This window comes from Stigmatopora argus, chromosome 4, assembly GCF_051989625.1.
Source record: "Stigmatopora argus isolate UIUO_Sarg chromosome 4, RoL_Sarg_1.0, whole genome shotgun sequence".
Taxonomy (NCBI): Eukaryota; Metazoa; Chordata; class Actinopteri; order Syngnathiformes; family Syngnathidae; genus Stigmatopora; species Stigmatopora argus.
Window position 1 is genome coordinate 13,891,926 of NC_135390.1, and position 20,515 is coordinate 13,912,440.

General features: G+C 37.7%; 1 protein-coding gene and 1 long non-coding RNA gene across 2 annotated transcripts in view; one reads left to right on the plus strand and one right to left on the minus strand.

Moving 5' to 3' along the window:
- LOC144073596 (uncharacterized) overlaps nt 1-20,515 on the minus strand; it is a 42,176-nt gene that overhangs the window by 15,191 nt on the left and 6,470 nt on the right. The gene's annotated exons all lie outside the window — the stretch shown is intronic.
- LOC144073276 (pentraxin fusion protein-like) lies at nt 1,286-2,716 on the plus strand. The gene is made up of 3 exons (XM_077598979.1): nt 1,286-1,383; nt 1,646-2,246; nt 2,317-2,716. The coding sequence occupies exons 2-3, from the start codon at nt 1,963-1,965 to the stop codon at nt 2,492-2,494; spliced, it is 462 nt and encodes a 153-aa protein (XP_077455105.1). The 5' UTR covers nt 1,286-1,383; nt 1,646-1,962; the 3' UTR covers nt 2,495-2,716.

A 20,515-nucleotide genomic window follows, 5' to 3' on the forward strand; every position in this document is an offset into this window, starting at 1 on the left:
ATAAGCAACGGTTGGATGGTTTGAGGAATAAGGAATAAAATGAACAATATTATTTTAAATCAGACTTTCTGTCCATTTCCCCCTTTTCCTTTTGCAATCAGCAGGTGCATTGAAGTATATGAGAGCGTGTAAAAATAATGCAAAGGAATTAATGATATAATAAAAACCATGGTGTGCTATCATCCTTCTGTAACAAATATACAGTTGTTTTGAACCAAGCTGCACCAAATGTTCCATATCTAAATTCCCTCTGTGTATGTGTCTGTAGATCAAATGAGAAAACGGGACAAAATAATGACTACAGGGAGTGTCCTCCAGTGGCGATCGCTTACAAATGACAAGAACGAACCTTATTATGAATAAAGAGGCCTACAGACCACTGTACTTGCACCTACCTATCTTCTAAAGCTTCACAGGACCAAGGTCTGCCCTGTCAGGCCTTTTGTTGTGCTGCCCCCAATCTCTGGAATGCCCCCAAGACTAGCTGAGGGTTCCACAGATAGTGGATGTTTTTTAAACACCACCCTAAAACACACTACTGTTTCCAGAAGGCTTTAAAATGAACTTTAAAAAAAAATATTTTCACCTTTGCTGTTGTTTTCATGTTTTACTTTGATATTTATATTAATTTGAAGTACTTTGCAAATAAAATGTATTTTTATAATTGTTAATTAAAAAACTTTAGTGGCTTGCAGTGAATATGATCCTCATGTTTAGTTAATGACTTTTTGTACTTTAAAGCGCACTTTTGTCAACAGGTTTTTTGTTTGTTTTACCTCTCACTTATCCAGCAGATACAACAGCATAGTTAACATTATCCTTTCTAATCAGAGATAGAGGAAAGAGCTCGTCAGTTGCAATAGAGGGCCAAGTGTTACAAAGGGCTGCCAATAGAAAATGGGTATGTAGGTTAAAACAAATGTAAAAAAGGCACTGAAGAATAAGTAGGAATGAAAAGAAAAAAATGAGAGAGCCAGGTGACAGCAATACAGAAAGAATTGGTGGAGTAGAGCCAAATGCTTGAGCCAATTAATTCCTTTCACATGTTTTCAGACAAAGGGCTCCACACTTGACCTGCTGGCAAAAAGAATGGAGAGTGATGGGCGAAAGTATCATGAGGGAAAGCAGGTGACAAATGTACTACAAGGAATTAAAAGCTTTAAATGTATGAAACAAATAGACATTGGTCCACATGTCTGCTTCGCCACCTCCCTTCATTACTGAGCAGAGAGAACAGAACAAAATCAACACTATTTATTAGACCAGGATGTACTCTTATAAAAACAGGTCACTTATCCTTTGTTTGAGAAGATACAAAACGATATACATTAAGCATTGGTGAACATGTTCACCACAAGCTTTCAAGATGCCAAGGATCATCAGGTAGGTCCAAAGAGTAGCTGTACTTTATTTGATTCATTGAACATTGCAACTTCAAAAAATTAAATCCACATTGAACATCAAGCAATAAATTGTGATAAATGTTAATAGCAACGTTTGGTTATTAGTTTTTTTTTAAACAAATTGCTTAGCGGTATATTTGACTAAATCTAGGGGCTTGCTTAAGTAATAATAATGTACTTAACGTTTATAGTATATCCATACATACTGGTACAGACTTTAACTGGTTGACCTGTTTCCTTAGGATGGTAATTTTCGGCATGATGCTCACCTTCTTTGCTATGACAAAAGGCACAAGCAGTTTGAAGGGTAAATTTTCAAATATACTTTTTAGTGCATGACTTTCTTTTTCACATTTCCACTCACTGCTTCAAATGAATGGTCAATTATTTTACACATTTTGAGTGCAACTGACTGAATTATGTGATTTTATCAAATTGTTTTGTCAAACATGTTGAATTTTATTCTATAACACTTTAGGCTCTAGATCTTCAAATAAATACTCTTTGCCTAAGATTATTTTAATTGTTATCACAATTAAATATATTGTCTTTGTCAGATATGAGTAACATTGCCAGGGGTGCCAAAGTTCAGCAGTCCTCTATTTATGGGAACGGCGTACCCCAGAAGGCCATTGATGGAAATCGTGCGAGCAACTGGGCACAGAAATCCTGTACCCACACACATAATGATATGAAACCATGGTGGAGACTGGACCTTCAAAAAACATACAAAATAAACACTGTCTCTATTACAAACAGAAGAGATTGTTGTCATAACAGGATTAATGGAGCTGAGCTACGCATTGGAGACTCCCCAAATGACAACGGCAATGCTAATCCCATGTAAGTATAAGTATACCACTGTTATGCTCTAATAGCAGTGGCTACTGATAACATGTCATACTTTTTTTAGATGTACTGTGATCTTATCAATCTCACCTGGCACCACCAAAACATTTGAGTGCAATGGAATGGAAGGCCGCTATATTAACATTGTGGTCCCTGGAAGACGAGAATACCTAACACTGTGTGAAGTGGAGGTAGATGGGGAAGAGACCAGTGTGGATACCAATGATGATGCTTGTGACTGAGTCTGGCGTTTTCCACAAATCATTTTTTTCTTCGGTTAAATTTCAAATTATGATTGCATTAATCCTCTCCTTCCTGTTAAGATTCGCTCTCATGTTGATTAGAAAAGTTATCAATGGATCTACTTCAACATTAGCTACTACTGCGAAAATATTACACTTTTAGTTCCTGTACCTTCAGCACATGGTTATATTAGAGAACTCAATAAAGCATTCTTAAAGTCTCATGTGGACTATAAGTGAAATATAAAAATGCAATGAAATCATTGCAAAAGTTGCTAAACAAAGGTTGCCAACAATACTTTTTTCATTCCCAATGTATCCCCTATTGTGGAATCATACATTGGATTAGTATATTACAAGAATCGTGGAAACTTCAAGGTGACAGCAACCAAGATATATATAAATGCCAAAATATATTAATTTTACTCTATGTTGAAAATAGATTTTGTTAAATATGGCCTTCTCTTATGATTTTCTGATACATAACATGAGGGGATAATATACCGAGGGAAATCTTTCCTCTTGCCATTAGGGCTTTATACTTCACCTTAACTGGAAACATGACAGAAAGAAGGCTTAAATGTCATAAAAGGAAAATGCTTCAAACTTTGTCAGGATCACTAAGATATTTCATGTTTAACCTTTTGAATAATGATCAAACCTGAGATCAATTAATTAAGAGCAGTGGATAGGCGAAATGGTGTTGGTTAAAACATCTGCATACAAAGACATTTGCTGTAGTCACACAATAGAAGGACAGGCCCAACGGACACTTACTAAACCATCAGCGCAAGGTCAATCGTGACAGCAGGCAGATGAAGTGCCACTTAGGGCATCTGTCTCTTGTTAACATCCTGGACTATTTTATGAGACTTCTTAATTCAAAGAACATTTCTATCGGGAATAAACAAAAAAGTTATTGTATGGCCTCTCTCAATGTCGAGTCGAAAATGATTACTGTTTTACAATGTGAGAACATTTTAGTGTATCAAATCAACTGTATAAGCAACTGGTTGAACTGGATGATCATAACCAGCAGCATCTTTTACATACATATAACATATAGTGGTATATTTTTTAACACATTGAAAACATTTTTTCGCAGTGTCTCATTCAATCCTATGTCTAAATTAAACATCCCATGGCTAAAATGACACAATTTTCCTCCTCTCAAAAGGTGCAGTATCTTGCAACTAATAGTCTCCATTATTCATGGCCCTACAGCAGAGGTCACTGCCATGGGGTTTACTTTTTTTTACCTCTCTAAATTGAAAGTCAAGAGAAAATGAATCGAGGCACCCACACATGGAATGAACTATAGGTTTGACTTTGACTTGTCCTCAAACCACAAAGTGAAATTATAGTTTCATATATGTCATTTGGACTTTTAAAGATTGGGATGTAGGTAGTCTGTTTGTTTTACTTCAATGATATTGGTACACAATATTTGTATTTCAGGGGTTTCCTGCCTCTTGTTATAACTGCTACCTAATGAATTAAGGAATATAAATAAACAGAACAGCTTTGATTTTAATTAACTTGGTGTTTTACACACAAATTATTAATTCATTTATTCATTAATTTAGTGTCAATGCTGCTTATCTTCACATGGGTCACATGGATGGTGGAGCCTAAACATAAAAATGAATCCCCAACACCATTTATATGCGAAGAAAGAATGGCAGACATCAATAAAGTACACTGGTAAAATAGTAGTTAGACCAGATCAGACTAATGTTCCAGGGTTTAATACCAGCATAGATTCTAATATATATTTATGAACGTTACCACTGCACACTGATACCTTAGTTACAACAGCAGATGTCCAAGAAGTATACAGCTATGGAGTCCTACACACGCATAAACACGTGACATAACTGGAATACGCTTAGACATCAAGCTCACATTTCCTATTGGTAGAAAAGCTCCACTTTCTGGCATTTGCAAGGTCGAAAAAAATTGGATGTCTTAGTGCAATCAACAAGTGATTTAAAATTCATATCCAATGGATGGAATCACATGTATGCGTGTTGTAATGTAGAGCATGAGAACATGTGTGTGTTGCTGTGTACTGGAATGGAAAATAAGCACTGCAAGTATGGATAAAGGGCTCTCAACCGCTCATACGGAGATAGATAGGGTCTTAACAAGCCTGAGTGCAGAAGGTTGGACAGGTTTGCCAAAGCTTGAACATGTGAATGTTGGTCTTCTGCAACAGTTTTCAGATTCTTATTGCATTAAAGATAATACTTATTGATTTTGTTAATTCTATCATTATGATTCATTGTCATTACTATCATTATTTTGGGGTCTATTGAGCAACAGCGTTTGCATTCTCAAAATGTAACTTTCTGTTAGCTTTAGAGGTGCACTATCACCTCAGTAGATGCTTTACTGTATTTCATATATTTATTTATTTCCATTTATTTACAGCAATACTAGTACATTTGCACTTAAAAAAAAATATATATATATATATATATATTTTTTACAAATCTGAAAAGAATATGGGCCGGAAATGAATACACTGCAATGTAAGCATTTGAGAAAAAAACCCTGACAAAATCCCCCCTAACACAATTTGAACCACAGATGAATGTAATTATTCTTTTAACACATGTCAGGCAGAGAGGTGACCATAACTGGGGTGTTGATGGCACCACATGGACTAGAAATATCACCATCAGGAAAAAAAAATCCCTTTACAAAGAAAAGGTGAGGGCCGTGAGAACGTCATTAAAGTTATTCTTGTTAGTAAAAACTCTGCAGCAAAATTGTTGCAGAAGTTTAAAAGACATGGAATTACTAACAATTTTGTGGGTCATCCTAGCTGGCCAAGGAAGCTAACATCTCAACAGGAGTTTCACCCGATAAGAAAACGTAGGGGGAAAAAAGTGCCATACAAGAATTAGCCAACTAATGTGGGGTGACTGTTCCCCTTCACACAATATTGCGAAATGGCAGATGGTTGACATTGGAAGCATCTCCTTGCAACACAAAAAGTCAGACTGGAATTAACAAGGACCAATGTGGACAAAGAACTATAGGACTGGGAGTCTATTCTCCATGGCAATTTGATCAAGAGCAATCTTTTTGGAATCAATGGCTTCAATAATGTCTGGCGTTGCAAAAGTGAAGAATATATAGAAAAGTGCACGATGATGTTTAGTTAAAGTTGTATTCACTTTTGCATCAAGCATTTTTTTTAAATTTGTTGAGGTCCAATTAATAACCTAATTTTCAGGGTACCTGTTAAGCATTTTATAAAATTCAGTTATGTAGAAATTGTAAAAACAGTTTTTTTTATTAATTCAAATTTTTATCAGAATGACTTTCTATGATGTACAGTGTAGTAGAATGTTTTGAAAAACAGCCACTCCCCATTTTATTCAATGTACATGTTCATAGATTGTTTTAATGTATTATTTCCCATCTCTACTTTCAAATATTCTTGCTAAGGGCAGTATATTTTTAATGATGAGCTGATTCTCTCTGTCCTGCATTCTGCTTTGCCAGCCTGACTAGCAATGACTTTTGCACGTCAGGGTCGAGGCCCAGATGTAATCCGTGGCTCATTACTGATGGTGAGGCTAAGCACAGGAACAGAGCACAACTACCCCCTCCATCAAGTGAATTACTTTGCCATGATGTGGTTTCCCTTTTGCTTTATCAATATTTCGTTCCTTCTCTCAGCTGCTTCACTATTTATCTTTGATCTATCTCTTTCCCAGAATATATTTTGCCTCCGTCTCCTTCAAATTGAATATCTTGTTCTCCCCTATCTGCTTCCTTATTTATTTCTTAATTTTATGTTTACAGATCACTCCTACTTTTCCTCTTGCTTCCCACCTACTTTTCTGTATCAACAGTTCTCTTGAGACTGAAAACGTCACAGTTGGAGTTTTATTGAGTTTGTTTGTGGTACTGGCAAGGCTCCTCTACCAATAATTTGATGATAAGGTCTATCAAGTCTAATAGTAAATCCTCCAATCGATATTTAACCCCTTTTACTGACAACGGGAACTCGGAGATTACATTTGGCAAATGTTGGTACCGTGTTTCCAATGGTCAGGAATGTTCTTGATTGGAAGAATTTATGGAAGGATTTTAAAGACTGTTGCAAATTTCAGCTGGTGACTTGCAGGATTTGTTTGCTTGATAAATGTGACAAGAATTTGTAATATAATATTTGCAACATGAAAATGTACACAATTTTAAAAGTTTCTAGGAAGACTAAGTAAATTTAATGATGTTTCTGCTAACTCACTAACTAGAGTCCAACTCTATTCACTCGTTGATTTTTATGTTCAAATATTTGTAGAAAGTTAGCTGTGTGTGTGAAATACAAATGTGTAGGATTATATTAAAATGGTGAAACTTTTCCTGGTTCCTTAGGCTATGTAGAGATAAATCATCCTTTACAGGGATTTGTGTCTATCAAACACAAGTGACATGTTATGTAAGAATAGAATATGTGGAAGGAATTTATTCAGCTGTAACTGAGCCTACCCTGTTCTCATATTTTTTTCTCATGCTTTTGACAGAGTAATATAAAAGTTCAAGAATTGACTTGTGACTTTCAGTATATAAATGTGTGAAAGTTTAATATTTATGGTCCAGAGACCTAATGGATTTTAAACATAATATGTTGAGGTTATGGTAATTCTAATAATCTAATGTATTTATATAATCATATTTGCTACAATCACAGTGGTAAAAATCATGCTTATACATCTGGGACAAAATTAGTCTTTTAAGATCAAAACTGCGGATAGTTTTCTTGGCTCAATGTACCTGTGAAAGTATTGTGTTGAAATGATGTTAAAAGTCTCTTATTTGGTGTGCATATCAACTTTTTCCTTAACAACTTGAAACGTGAACTATTAAATCTAATCTCTGGAATCCATTTCTATTTATGCTGCATTGGCAGTTTTGGTACTCGGACGTTTCGTCGAAAGACGTTTGGTCCCCGGACGTCTGGTCGACCGGACGTTTGGTCGACCGGACGTTTGGTCGACCAAACGTCCGTTCAACCAAACGTCCGGTCGACCAAACGTCCGGTCGACCAAGCGTCCGGTCGACCAAGCGTCCGTTCGACCAAACGTCCGGTCGACCAAGCGTCCGTTCGACCAAACGTCCGGTCGACCAAGCGTCCGTTCGACCAAACGTCCGGTCGACCAAGCGTCCGTTCGACCAAGCGTCCGTTCGACCAAACGTCCGGTCGACCAAACGTCCGGTCGACCAAACGTCCGGTCGACCAAACGTCCGGTCGACCAAGCGTCCGGTCGACCAAGCGTCCGGTCGAACAAGCGTCCAGTCGACCAAGCGTCCGGTCGACCAAACGTCCGGGGAACAAACGTCTTTTGACGAAACGTCAGGTCACGGGCAGTTTTAACCAATATTTGTCCTAATATGACATCTAAACAGACAACCCTGTGGTTCTAGTGTGGCAAAAGCTGAAAAGAAGAATAAATGGATCGATTTTCAACAAAAAAGAACTTTGAGGTACAATCAACTGTGACCTCCCTACTATGTGAGAGCAGGTGGAACATATTGTGCCGCAATCTGTGTATGCCACAACCTCCCAGGTACTGAGGCAGATATCTGCACCCCTGCAGCCTTAGTCCCCCATAGACCTAAAATGAAAAGCTGTCTCTTCTCTCACCATCATCCTACCATTCTCCCTTCAGAAAAACAACAAACCATAATGTGGTACTGGAGGCTCTCGATCTGTTTTTCTGTCAAAAGAGGAGGTGGCAAAAGAAAGCGAATAAGTGCGGGATGGAGTGAGAGAGAGAGAAACTAAGAGTGAGCTCATCATCCTTGATTAGGCCTGTCACCACCAGGTAGGAGGCAGCAATTAGCCCTGGCCAGGCTTGTTCCAATGAGACATGCACATGCACACATGCCTGTACGTGCTCTTTCGCACACACATGCATAATTATGCCGACACAACTGACACTCGCACTAGCACACACCCATACACTTGGGAGGCAGACTGAATGAGGGCGGCATCTGGTAGAGAGCGATTTGGCTGCTGCATTTAAGAAAAAAAAATGACTGAATGGATGCGTGGTGTGGCACCCTGGCAGAGAGGTATGACGAAGATGAGGGAAAGTCATAGTGAAGGACAGAGGATGAGGACGGCGGGTAAAGTTTAAAAAGATTTACTGTAAGAAAGGGATAACATTTTCCCTAATACTATAAAACTTTCAACCGCGGCTGGGCAGCCGAGTGGTTAGCTCGTCGCCCTCACAGCTCGGGGGTCACGGGTTTGATCCCAGGTTGCTCCTGACCGTGTGGAGCTGGCATGTTCTCGCCGGGCTTGCGTGGCTTTTCACCGGGTACTCCGGTTTCCTCCCACATACTAAAAACATGCTGAGTAGGCTGGTTGAACACCCTAAATTACTCCATCTTGTGGATGCATAACGTAACCCCCCCCAAACTATTTTAACTATATATGAAAAACGTTTTAAAATACGCCATCTGTTGAAGGTGCGCCTTATAGCGTAAAACACGGAAAACTACAAGAATGGATTTGATTAGTTTAAGTTGATCAAAGAATAGCGGATTAAGGAAATAAAGAATATTGCTAGGGTTATATCAATTGAATTGGGACGGAACAGGGAATGATGAAGAATGAGTAATGAGGTGATGGTTGGGAAGAAAAGCAGTGGGGCGACAGTGGGAATTAAATTTGAGAGGACAGATGGAGGAGCGAGAGGGTTTAGGATTTTCTTTCTGACTGTCTGTGTGCATCTTTGCTTCCTTTCTTCTCTCAGCCAGGAGGCAAATGATTATGAGAGTGAAAGGAAAAGAGAGAGAGAGCAATGTGTTAAACGGACAGCAATGAGGATATTGGTTGTTTGGTTTTGATAACATTGGCCAAATCAATTGTAGCTGACTAATCCAGTTTGTTATGGCAGAGGCATGCAGAAGAGGCACTGATGGGGGTGCTATATGCGATGGTTCGCCTCTTTGTGATTGTGTTATGCATTGAATAAGGATGTGTTTGCTTGTGTGTCTGCTTGAAGCCTGGCTAGACTGGCTTGAATCAAATCTGCTGACATGTCTTGTTTTTCTTTCTTATATCTTATTATTTTCTTTTTCCTATGGTTGTCCTACACATCAAAATAAGAAAATAAAGAAAGGAGAAAAAAGAAGAAAAAACTCATTTCTGAGGTACATTTGTATTTGTAAGTGTTCGAGCATCACATGCCGTTGCCTTTATTACTATTGTATGAAGACAAGAAGATATTAGAATAGCAATATTATTCATTATATTAGTATAGAGGGTCTGATTTGCACCTGTATCCCCGAGCATTTGTTCTGCGATTTAAAAATCAGACTTTTAGAAATCTAATTACCAGATTAGTATTTGATGACCATGAAAATTAGTGTGTTTGTCTCTTGTGAATATAGAATAAAGCCAGCAAAAAGGATTGATTACAAAAAATATATAGTTTTAACATTATTAATAGAATCATGAGAAAATGACCCATATACTGTACATTTCGATTAAATTTATTTAAACTAGCAGAAATGCTCTCATAGCAGAACTGTTTCTGTGAGGGACTTATAATGGCCAGGATGTGGCTGCAAGCATGCACTATAAAAAGAGGCACTTTTAATGAAAAGGAATTCTGCCATGTTAAATCACTTCATCTATAATTGCCTGCTTTTACTTCTCCTTAGAGCACAAAACATAAGAAAATCTCCCAGGTCCAATAAATACTGAACATGTTACTGGTTACGGTCTGGGGGCTAGAGAAAAAAAATTGACTCATTTTTCACAAACAATTTTACCATGTTTTTTTTCTCAACAGACGGACAGTTGGCATTAGATTAGGGTAGGCTTAAGAGAGGCATAGCTGCTAGCAAATTGTGCAACTTGAAGGGCAAATGCCCCTCTGAATTTATCAAGTTCTAGCTCCAGTGAGCTGTGGATAGCGATGACCTTAAGATACCGTCCTAAGGACGGTTTTTAGCATCATTCTATGTTGCATCTTGTTACAGGGCAAGCAACACCCTGCCCGGCAGATCATTGAACAACTCTGTACAATATTGTACTGTGCTAAGTTGTTTTATGAATGTTTGCATGGTGTTTTTGTCCCTGTAGATGGCAATTACCCATTAGTAAACATCTCACTTTTCTTGCTACTGATAAAAATGCTGTTAATTTGTCTTTAGCTGAAATTTTTCATATGCTAAATGTGTTAATGCTCTTGGCAGAGACAGTCCTTAGAAATATATTGGCATATTTTTATTGTTGACTTGTTGACATTGTAACATTCCCACAGGTTTTCGAGTGTTAGAATTATTAGGTAATATTCTATATGTGTTGTAAGCATTTTTCAATAAGTAGTAAAGCTATAAATCAAGTCAAGGGATGGACTCTTTCCTGCGCAGTTCTCTTTTCAAGGGCAAGGGAAAAGAGACGGACACTTTTCCCAGCAGGACCAAATGAGACTGTTATGTCGGGGCTTCACCAGCAGATTTGAAAATACGGCTTTGTTGACATTTTAATCCTGCTTGAATGCTTTGTTTTCCTTATAATGAAAATATTATGTACCATTGTTTTGGGGAGATGTCACACCATTTCATTTTGAGACTGTTGTTTTTCCAAACCAGAAGGTGTTATTGTACTGATTACATGAACATGTTTTTCGAATGTCGCGATTAAATACAATGATTCAGTTACTAGAATTTAGAATGCACTGTGGACTAAGACGGTGTCGCATAGCATTTTCCTTGCAAGTTGTAACCAGAAATGTTGAGAGATGTTTTTCCTTTTTTAATTAAATATTACTAATAATGATTTAAAAGGTTTGAATCATTATTCTAACATAGGTTGGCCACTCTGAAGGGGAACTCATGTTGCCTTTTCAGGCTGTGGCTGAGCAGGCCCCATGGGTGCTCGCCAATGAGCCCCTCCTCCAGGCAGGCTCCACAGGGGGCCCGAGATGATCTACGCCTGGGCAAGGGAAATATATGTCCAACTATTTTACTCATCATAAAAGGTCATTTGAGCTGTGTTGGTCCTATATATTTAATATTTTCCTTCAATTTGTTGATTTTCTTTTAACTTGTGTTAGCTAATGACATTACATCCCTTTGTAATGCCTTGCTGGGACAGAAAGCAGTCCCTGAGTAATTAAGTACAAATGCTAGTGAGAGAATATGAGTGAACGAGAGAGGAAAAAAACGAGAACGGAGGCGGCTCAGCTGGTTCTATGAACATGAAAATGGGTCTAATTAACAGCGCTGATTTCACTCATGAGATTGACTCAAAGGGGAGTGAATATCAGGCAATTACTCATGCAGCAGAATATCCTTTAAAGACAAATCATTTGAAGACATCTCCAAATCTGATGCCCTCTAGTCTTAGGCTGATTTAAAAATCAGTCATTTTATATACTTTAAGACATTTTGTCTCACTGTAATTGCAACATCTCCTGACATCTTGTCATAAAATGTTAAAAATGACATGGCTAGAACACTGTGAATGTAAGGTGGCTGTATTTTGCCATATTAACATTTTTAGATTTTTACAGTTAATTATACAATTTAACAAAATGGCTGTTACTATTGTGTGTCGTTCTGCTTTGTCAGCCAGTTGGTCTGACATGGGATAAAACACCCTCTCTTTTTTGTCTGTGAGGCGTGATGAATAGCTAGTCAGTGTCCCGGAAGAGAATATCAATTCAGCTTTTGCTGTCAATGTCTTGCAATTCTATGTTTTATTCCTCCTTACAGCTCTATTTCCTTGCATTTTAACCCTATCTTCCCTGACAGTAGAACATTCACATGTCCCCTCTTTTTCTCTCCCCATAACATCAAAACTGCCTATCACCCCCTCCTTCTACACACCTACACACACATACACACCCACAATTCGACCACCAAACCCAAGCCAACGTTATTCTAGCGGAGGACGCGGTGAGGGTTAAAAGGCGACCGCGGCCTAGTCTTCGAGGAATTAAAAGGAAAGAGCTCAGGGAAGCGGAAGATAAAGACGGGGCCTGTTTAAAATTCTGACACCTCTCTGCTATAAAAGTAGGATTTCTGAGCCACTTGGGGCACAGGGAGGAGGAAAGAGACTTAAGCAGATGCAGAGGGTAAATGTGAGGCTTTGTTATTTCTGACAAGCACACAGAATGGAAATGTCATTAACTGACTGCAAATATTCAAACTCTCTGATGGAGGTTTTTACCATGTTGTTTTGTCTTTAGGCATAAGCATAGATAATCCACATTGTGCACAGGGAATAAAATCTTTGATTCTTCTATCAATAATTCAGGCATATAGGTAGAAAAAATGAAATGCCAACCCACATAGAATTATTCATCCCCATAGTTGTAGTAACTTTGAGCCTTTTGCAGTTACAGAACTTTTAAATGAGAGCAATGTATCACATGGGTTAAAAAACACTATTAGATGTACGCTTGAAACTGCATTATGTTATGATCGAAATGTCAAAAGCAGATTTAATATTTAAAATGCTTCAACGCTGCCTTTAGGGTTTCTGTTAAATAATTTCAGCATACTCTTAAAAATGTGAAGGATTAGCATTGTCAGGTCTCTTTGATTGAACTCCATAACATAGTTCTACTCGTAACATGTCTTCCGAATATAATTTATGGCTAACAAGGAGTATTATTTTTATTGTAACAGTACACCAATTTTTTTCAGTCCTTTTTACTCAAACTTTTAACTCCCCACTCTACCTTGTTTAAAGTCACACCGCAGCAATTGTCATCTGGATTTCAAGTATTTAAAATCACCCAATATGGAAAAGCCATACAGGTTACTACTACTTTATCACAACTTAAGTCAAAGCACTACTCAAGGGGCTTAGCCATACTCATCACCCTCCGGGAGCTCATCTTCAACAAGGTGACAATTTCCATATGCTGTCATTGTGCCATTTCATTTTCGCAGTGAAAACACACTTACTGCAGAACAATTAAAGACAATTTACATCCCATGTCAATCAGAAGATATGGACTACATTTATGAGTGAGACCTTAATTTTATTATTTTGCTTTGAGGTTGATGTTCAAAAGCTGTGTGTTGACAGGTGACTCGGCTACTTTCACAAAAAGCAACAGTTATGTCAAAGTAATTTTCTATTATTCGAAATAGGAACAGGTGTTATGGTTTCTTTTTATTATTTTTCTCAGATTTCCTGTATCACTAAAAATTGACTGAACAGAGATCTGTCTTTTGCTGTGAGTTTTTTATTGTATTTTTTAATTTGGACTTATATCATTACTAAGACTGTCACTTCAGTAATTGTGTTCTTCTAGTGATTTTGAAGATAAAAAAATAATAATATATATATCGCAAGAAATAATACCACAAGACTAATAGAAGTAGACAGAATGAAGATAGGAGGAACAAGAAAAAAATACCTATATGCTGTGTATATAAACTACATACAGTATTGCAATAAAAAAAGACAAGTTAATCGAAAATCATGAGATCCCCGGACACAGAGTAAGGCAATTGGAACCAGGTACTGTACACACAATAAACCAGAAACAAAAGAGGGGACCCGAGCAGATGACAACATTTTCAGCCAACATCTTCAAGGACAAATAGTATAGTGCTGGCAGCCACAGAGCACCTGAGGGCAGCCAGCAGAATCACTCTCCACCATCACCAACATATATTTGTCATTTAGCCTGTAGCAATTCAGTTCCCACGAGACATTTGGAATGCCTCATCAAATGATGCCGATGTTCCCTTTCACTGGCTTTGTGCTGTGTGCCCAAAAGCTGCAAGGCACATTCATCTTTGGAATAACCCAATCCCGTTTTCACTTCCTCCCCTCGTGGCTATGTTGGGAGGCGTAGTGATGTGGGTTATTTGTTCCCTCATGCTGAACACACAGTGTAAGTGTATTTTGGGTGGCTGTTGTTTGAGGAAAATGTTTTGGTGTTTAATATATTCTATATAATACAACTATAACATTGAAGGGGTAAGTAAAATCATGTCAAAGAGCAACCACCATAGCGAGACCAAGTTTTGACAGATAAACGTATTCAATTATATATTTAAAATGATACAAACAGTAATAATGGTATGCTCTCTAGCTGTGTGTGCCACACATGAAGCAGCTTACAAAAATTAAAAAGGGAATGAACATCATTGGCATTCAAGGCTTTTTTTGGAGTGTTGAACAGCTCAAATGTTACATTAGCAGCGGAGGAGAGAAACACAGGAGTTAATTTTAAAGAAAGCAAAATAAGGACTATGGGATGCTAACTAGGCAAATCAAGAATTGAATTGGATGTTTCATATGCCTAAAATAGTAACATATATATTAAGAACAATCACAAGTGGAATACTGTCATTGACCTATTGGCCTTATTGTAACAGTGTAGAGTGACCATCATATTCACTTTTTCATCACTACTATACAGACATTGGGGGTCAGCTCCGACTCATCCATCAGCAAAATTTGTTTTATACTCTAGCATCACTTCTCATGCCTTAAATTTCCAGCACGGATTTGTTGTATTGATCTACAGGCGAGCTGATTGGACCGAACGATTAATGACCTGAGATAAAAGAAGTAATCCTCTGAGGTCCATCCCCTGAAATGCCACGAGATTACATCTTCCTCTCCACTAGAGCTTTATCATCAGTGGAGATGATACAGGGGGAGGTGGATTGAACAAATGATGACCCCCCCACCCCCCCTTTTGTCACGAAAGCACTGTAGGTGTAGTAATTTTTTCCTAAATAGCATCTCCCTCGCTCTTTCTGTCATCCATTCATTCTGTCACTCAGCCTTGATGGTAATCTCTGTGTTCTGCATTGTCAGTGCCTCTCTTTACTCACTCCTTTTTCTACCAGCTCTAGTCCTCAATGATTTTCAGAGTGCCAAGCAAGGCTCTATAGGGGCACAGGGGACCATTTGAACGTAGTACATTAAAGAATTCATGATTTGAAACCAACATAGCCCAACCTCAGGACTTTATGTTATGAGTTTTCAGTGCCTGAAGCTCGATCCTGCCTCCCCAACATTTCCACCGGGCTGGCTTTCATTCCCCCCTTGACGACTGACATTGATCTATCCTTGAGTCTTTTAGCCTTGGGACTTCTAGACCGTAAACTTCTGACTCCTGACCATTAACGAAACAGAGCAGCTGATATTTACGAATGTGTCTGTAATGATTCCCATGTCTGTTTCTTGTGTCACAATCTGTAAATTGGCCTGTTGGCATTAGGCACAAATAGCCACCCACATACACGAGAGCACCCTGTTGGAAAATAAATGGGATTACAAGAGTAGCAAATGAATAAATTAATAGAAAAGGTCAATCACAAAAATGTAGTTGTGTGAAACCTTTGTTGAGACTTAATGTGTGATACATATGTATACACACAAAATATTTATAAATAAAAACAAATCTGCCTAGAAGTGGAGATAATTTGGATGGTTGTGTACCAATGTAACAGACATTTCTCACTTTCAAGCACACTTGACTACAAGATGTACCACCCAAATTAAAAATTAAGATTATTTCAAAAGTTTACCTACTAAGCAGTGCTATAAAACTGGTAAAATCACTGATTCCTAATGACTTATTCAAATTGAGGCACATTTTTTTATTCCAGTGGCACTTGAAAAAAAAAATCATAAAAACCCATAAGTAATCAGAATCAATCTGTAAACCGCAATTAGTCAGCAAGGGCAATTAGTCCAAAAAGGCCCACTGTGAGTGCAGCTTTTTAGTCCAACCAAACAATACGACACCTTTTCACCAATCCAGTCTCTTAACTGTATAATCAGTTGAAGGCATTTAGGTGCTGCCTGTTCCAGCAGAAACCTCATTGGTTAAACTGCTAGAATAAAGACCAGGACCCACTGTGGCCCTTTGTGGAATAATTGGCCTGCTCTGTGGGGGAAAAAGTAGGGCCTACAGAAACTAAATGTACACAAATTTATTATTTGACTATATGATATAATAAAGACTGTGTTTCCACCAACAACAAAAAAACTAGAACATTTTTTTCTGCTTTGGCAGCGATCTAATTGGTGTCAAACGAAAAGTCAGATTACAAATTAAAAAATAGTACCGTCTCCTTAAATCGAAAATATTTTGAAAAAATGTGTTTACTGACATCAACTACTGACTATAGAGCAATTGTGCATGAGTATATGTTTTACTCGTCTATAGGTTTTCCTTTGCACTCTAGGGATACACACATTAACTTTACACTGTACCAAGTTGTTTGTCAGAGAGTTCATGTACTTTGATTTCATTATTTTCAAAATACCATTTGACCTTTTAAACCACAGTAAACAAGAAGGCCAAATGTCTCCTACCTACAAGACCTATGAAAGATAGCATGGTGCCGTAGGGCATCCAGACTGCCGTAAACTACAACAAAGAAGAAAAAGCACCAGTCGACAAAGAAATACAAGGCTTATACAGAGACTGTCAAATTATTTCTGTCATTATTACTGCCATGAACAAGTAGTATTTCTTTTACTACCCTCCACACTAGTAGACCAGATTGGGGTTGAGCATAAACGATTGGGCCTGGGGATACCACAGTGGCAGTGTTCCAGTCATCACAGGGATCGCTACATACTTTACTACACAAAGAAGTCTCTTTGGGAAGATTTGAGTGTGCTACGTTTTAATGGGAGGGCAATGAGAGGCCTCATGTTAATTGGCAGCAAATGGAAGCAGTGAATTTATGTCCAAAAATGCACACACCTCTTTCGTTCAAATGCACCTGCTTCCACCAGTTTATAAAATTACTAACATAATTTTGTGTCCACGTTTGGTCTAAACAAGGGGACTGTTGGATAGGTGTCAGGCTAGTTTTGGGGAATTTCAGGGTTGCATATAAGCAATTGCACTGAAAGGGGGCGTTTTGCACTGCTTGAGCTGGCATTTCTTACGATTTTGTGGTCTTCTTTGTATATTCTAACTGATGATTTAGACCAGTGGTTTATCTAGCTCTGGAAGTTCTAAGGGGTCTTTACTAAAGAGGGAAAAAAGGAACATGTTTAACAAATGTCAGTGACTGATTGAAATCGTTTTTGCTTGTGATTTCATCATTAGAGACTTCTGCTCTGAACTTTGCCAAATTACCACTCATTTTTGGTCCAAAACATTTAGAAATATGGAAAATAATATAAAATAGCAAATATTTTATATCAAAAAAATGTATCAAAATCAATCTTTGCAATACAATGGTTATCTAGTGGCATCTCCTGGCCAAAGTGGGTATTTTCATTTCCATTAAAATGACCCATTTAAATATTGATTGCAAATTTTAAGCATCTAGAATCTAGATACTGATAACGTTGCTTCTGTGAGTCTTTTATGACTTGCCATTATGCAGTTTCTTCTTCACTATGAGTTTTAGGAAAATGCATTGCTCATCAGGAACTGGATAAAATTAGAGCTGCATTTCAATGACGTAGACAAATACTAGTACATGGCCACCATGCCGTAGCGTGTCTCAAATGTGGAAGACATTCATTCATAGCTTGGTTGCAAACAAGCTGTCCTGAATGTGGGAGGTTTGCAACTCTCAGCTTGAGTTCCCTAATGGCCATAATGAAGGACAAGACCATTTATTATTACAGGGGGTGAGGTATATACAGCTACAATTAAGGAGAAAAACATCCTGGTTCTTGTAGAGGGCAGTAATGTGACTCTGGGAGTGATGGATGCTTAGGGAATGAGTCTCCTAGACCAATGGGAGTATCTTATTATCTGAAGAAAGTGGGGGATCAGTCACTAAGGTAAATTAGGAGAGGAAGAGAAGGTGTAAGTATGGGAGGGACGAAAGTGCTGAAAGTCAAGTGTACTGCTGCTGTACTCTGTTTAGACATATAGTAGCATGCACAACAAATATGCACCCAACAAGTGATATACAGTGACACTTCTACTTAAGAATGTCTCTACATACCAAATATTCAGGCTATGAAATGCATCAATAGGAAAATTTTGTCTATGGATACAAAATAAATTCAACTTACAAAACAGGAAACATAAATGCACTTGCACCATCCTGTATCTTATTTGGAAATTTTTGTCATAGTGTTGCTCTCCCATTGGGTATATTGGCAACACTTTGCTGGCCTACCATTGACTTTGAAGGAGACACATTCCGTGGTGCTTTGCATGGGCCTTGGACCATTGATCATCACGGATTTCTAAAATATATTTATACTGGTCTGTTCCCTGCTGCTTTTGAACAGCTCAATGGTGTGTATCACAATTTACTATGTTGTCTAAAACATTCATTTATGATGTATTTTTCTTAAATTCAAAACAATTTAAAAAGTATAATTATTTTTCACAATGGACTGAAAAAAAATCAACATTTTAAATTCAATCTTAAATTTGGTATTGTGTATCACTCTTAGAAAGTTTGCACAAAAAAGGATGCTAGCTTCAATTGTTGTGTGTCCACATCCAGAAGTTATGCAACATCTATTTACAACAAGAGCCTAATTGTGAGCACAACAATAGGCCTTCAACTCAGCCATATTCCAATTTGCCTGCATCACAGTTTGCCTCTAATCATTGGCAAAAAAAGGAAATATCTTTATGGAAGTGAATCTGTGCCACCAGATGTGGAACTTCCACAGAAAAAAACAATCAATGGCACCTTATTTTGAATTTCATAATCTACAGAAAAAAATATCAGTGGTATCAGAAGTTTTGTCAGAAACACACTTAATATTCTCATTAAAATAAGGCGCATAGAATCTCACGTAAAGCTTTTTGGAAGGAAAAGGATGTTTTTACAAGTATGATGAGAAACACCATTGTTCGATCAGCAACTTTAGGAGGTTCCTCCCATGAAAAAAGGTCTCAATTGGATGTTTCCCAGATTGATCTGTGCAATATATCGTACGTAGCGGATATATGAAATCATCAATATGGTAACTATTAGGCATCATCAACTAAACTGTGTTTTTTCTCATTTATTTTCTTCCTTGCCATGTTTACATGACAAAGGCTTAAGCCTGTTGATGGTATAAAAGCTCCCCTTACCCAAAAGCAAATAACATTCTTCGAATCTAATGCTCATGTTACTGTGGCTGGTAAAGTGAATATAATGGCCCCGAAGGCACACACTATTACTCATTATTGTGTTGAAGCAACAGGGAACCACGAGCTGCATGCACAGTATAAGTGCTAGTGTAAATGTTGTGCTTTAAAATAGGATAATTCATTTTGTATATGCATTATATTGAGGGCAGGATTGACAGAAGGTGGTACATTTGGGACATCTTCTGCTTTTCTGTGTTATTCCATGCAAGTTTTTTTGTATGATAGTATTTTGTTTTCAGGTTACATGTTGAATAGCAAAATTTGTCAGACCGCTATGCGCCAGCAGCGAGGGAATGCCACAGCAAGCACGCTATGACAACGACTTCAACCAGGGATTTTTATGTCACTTTAATCCATTATTATCAAGGTATTCTTGAGAAGCGGCAAACATATCTTATTGACTAGGAATCCAGGCGGCACTTAAACAACACAGTCAACTCATCTGGCTTCTCAAGATGTGGGGGAGGAGCAGCTCTATGCTGAGCCCCTCCTGGATGACTCACCCTGCATCTAATAGTGTGTAGAAAACATTTCAGACAGTGTCCCTCAATCTATTATCTTGATCTTATGAAGCCATAAACAGTTTGACAATAGGTAATGTGAAAACATACTATAGTTCAAATGCTAAATCAAGCCACCAAGAAACTTGAACTATTTATTATTAACTATTAATTATGAACTATTATTTCTTATGAACTATAATTTATTATTAACTATTATTTCACTTAAACAAAAGGATCTTAAAAATTAACAGAATTTTCGCAATTTTATGAATCTGTGTTTTCAATCTCAGCAGATCACCATTAAAAAAAAACTTTCTCCTTGATACGAGTTTAAGAGACTTGAAACCCTCCATAATATTTTCTCCGTTATCATAGTTGTAGAAGAGCATGATTTGCATATTTAGATCCTTTGGGAAACC

What these genes read in the sequence shown, in the direction of transcription:
- LOC144073276 (XM_077598979.1), top strand. Translation starts at nt 1,963, where the DNA reads ATGAGTAACATTGCCAGGGGTGCCAAAGTTCAGCAGTCCTCTATTTAT. An exon ending in AACGGCAATGCTAATCCCAT is followed by an intron (nt 2,247 to 2,316) that starts GTAAGTATAAGT and finishes TACTTTTTTTAG; the next exon opens with ATGTACTGTGATCTTATCAA.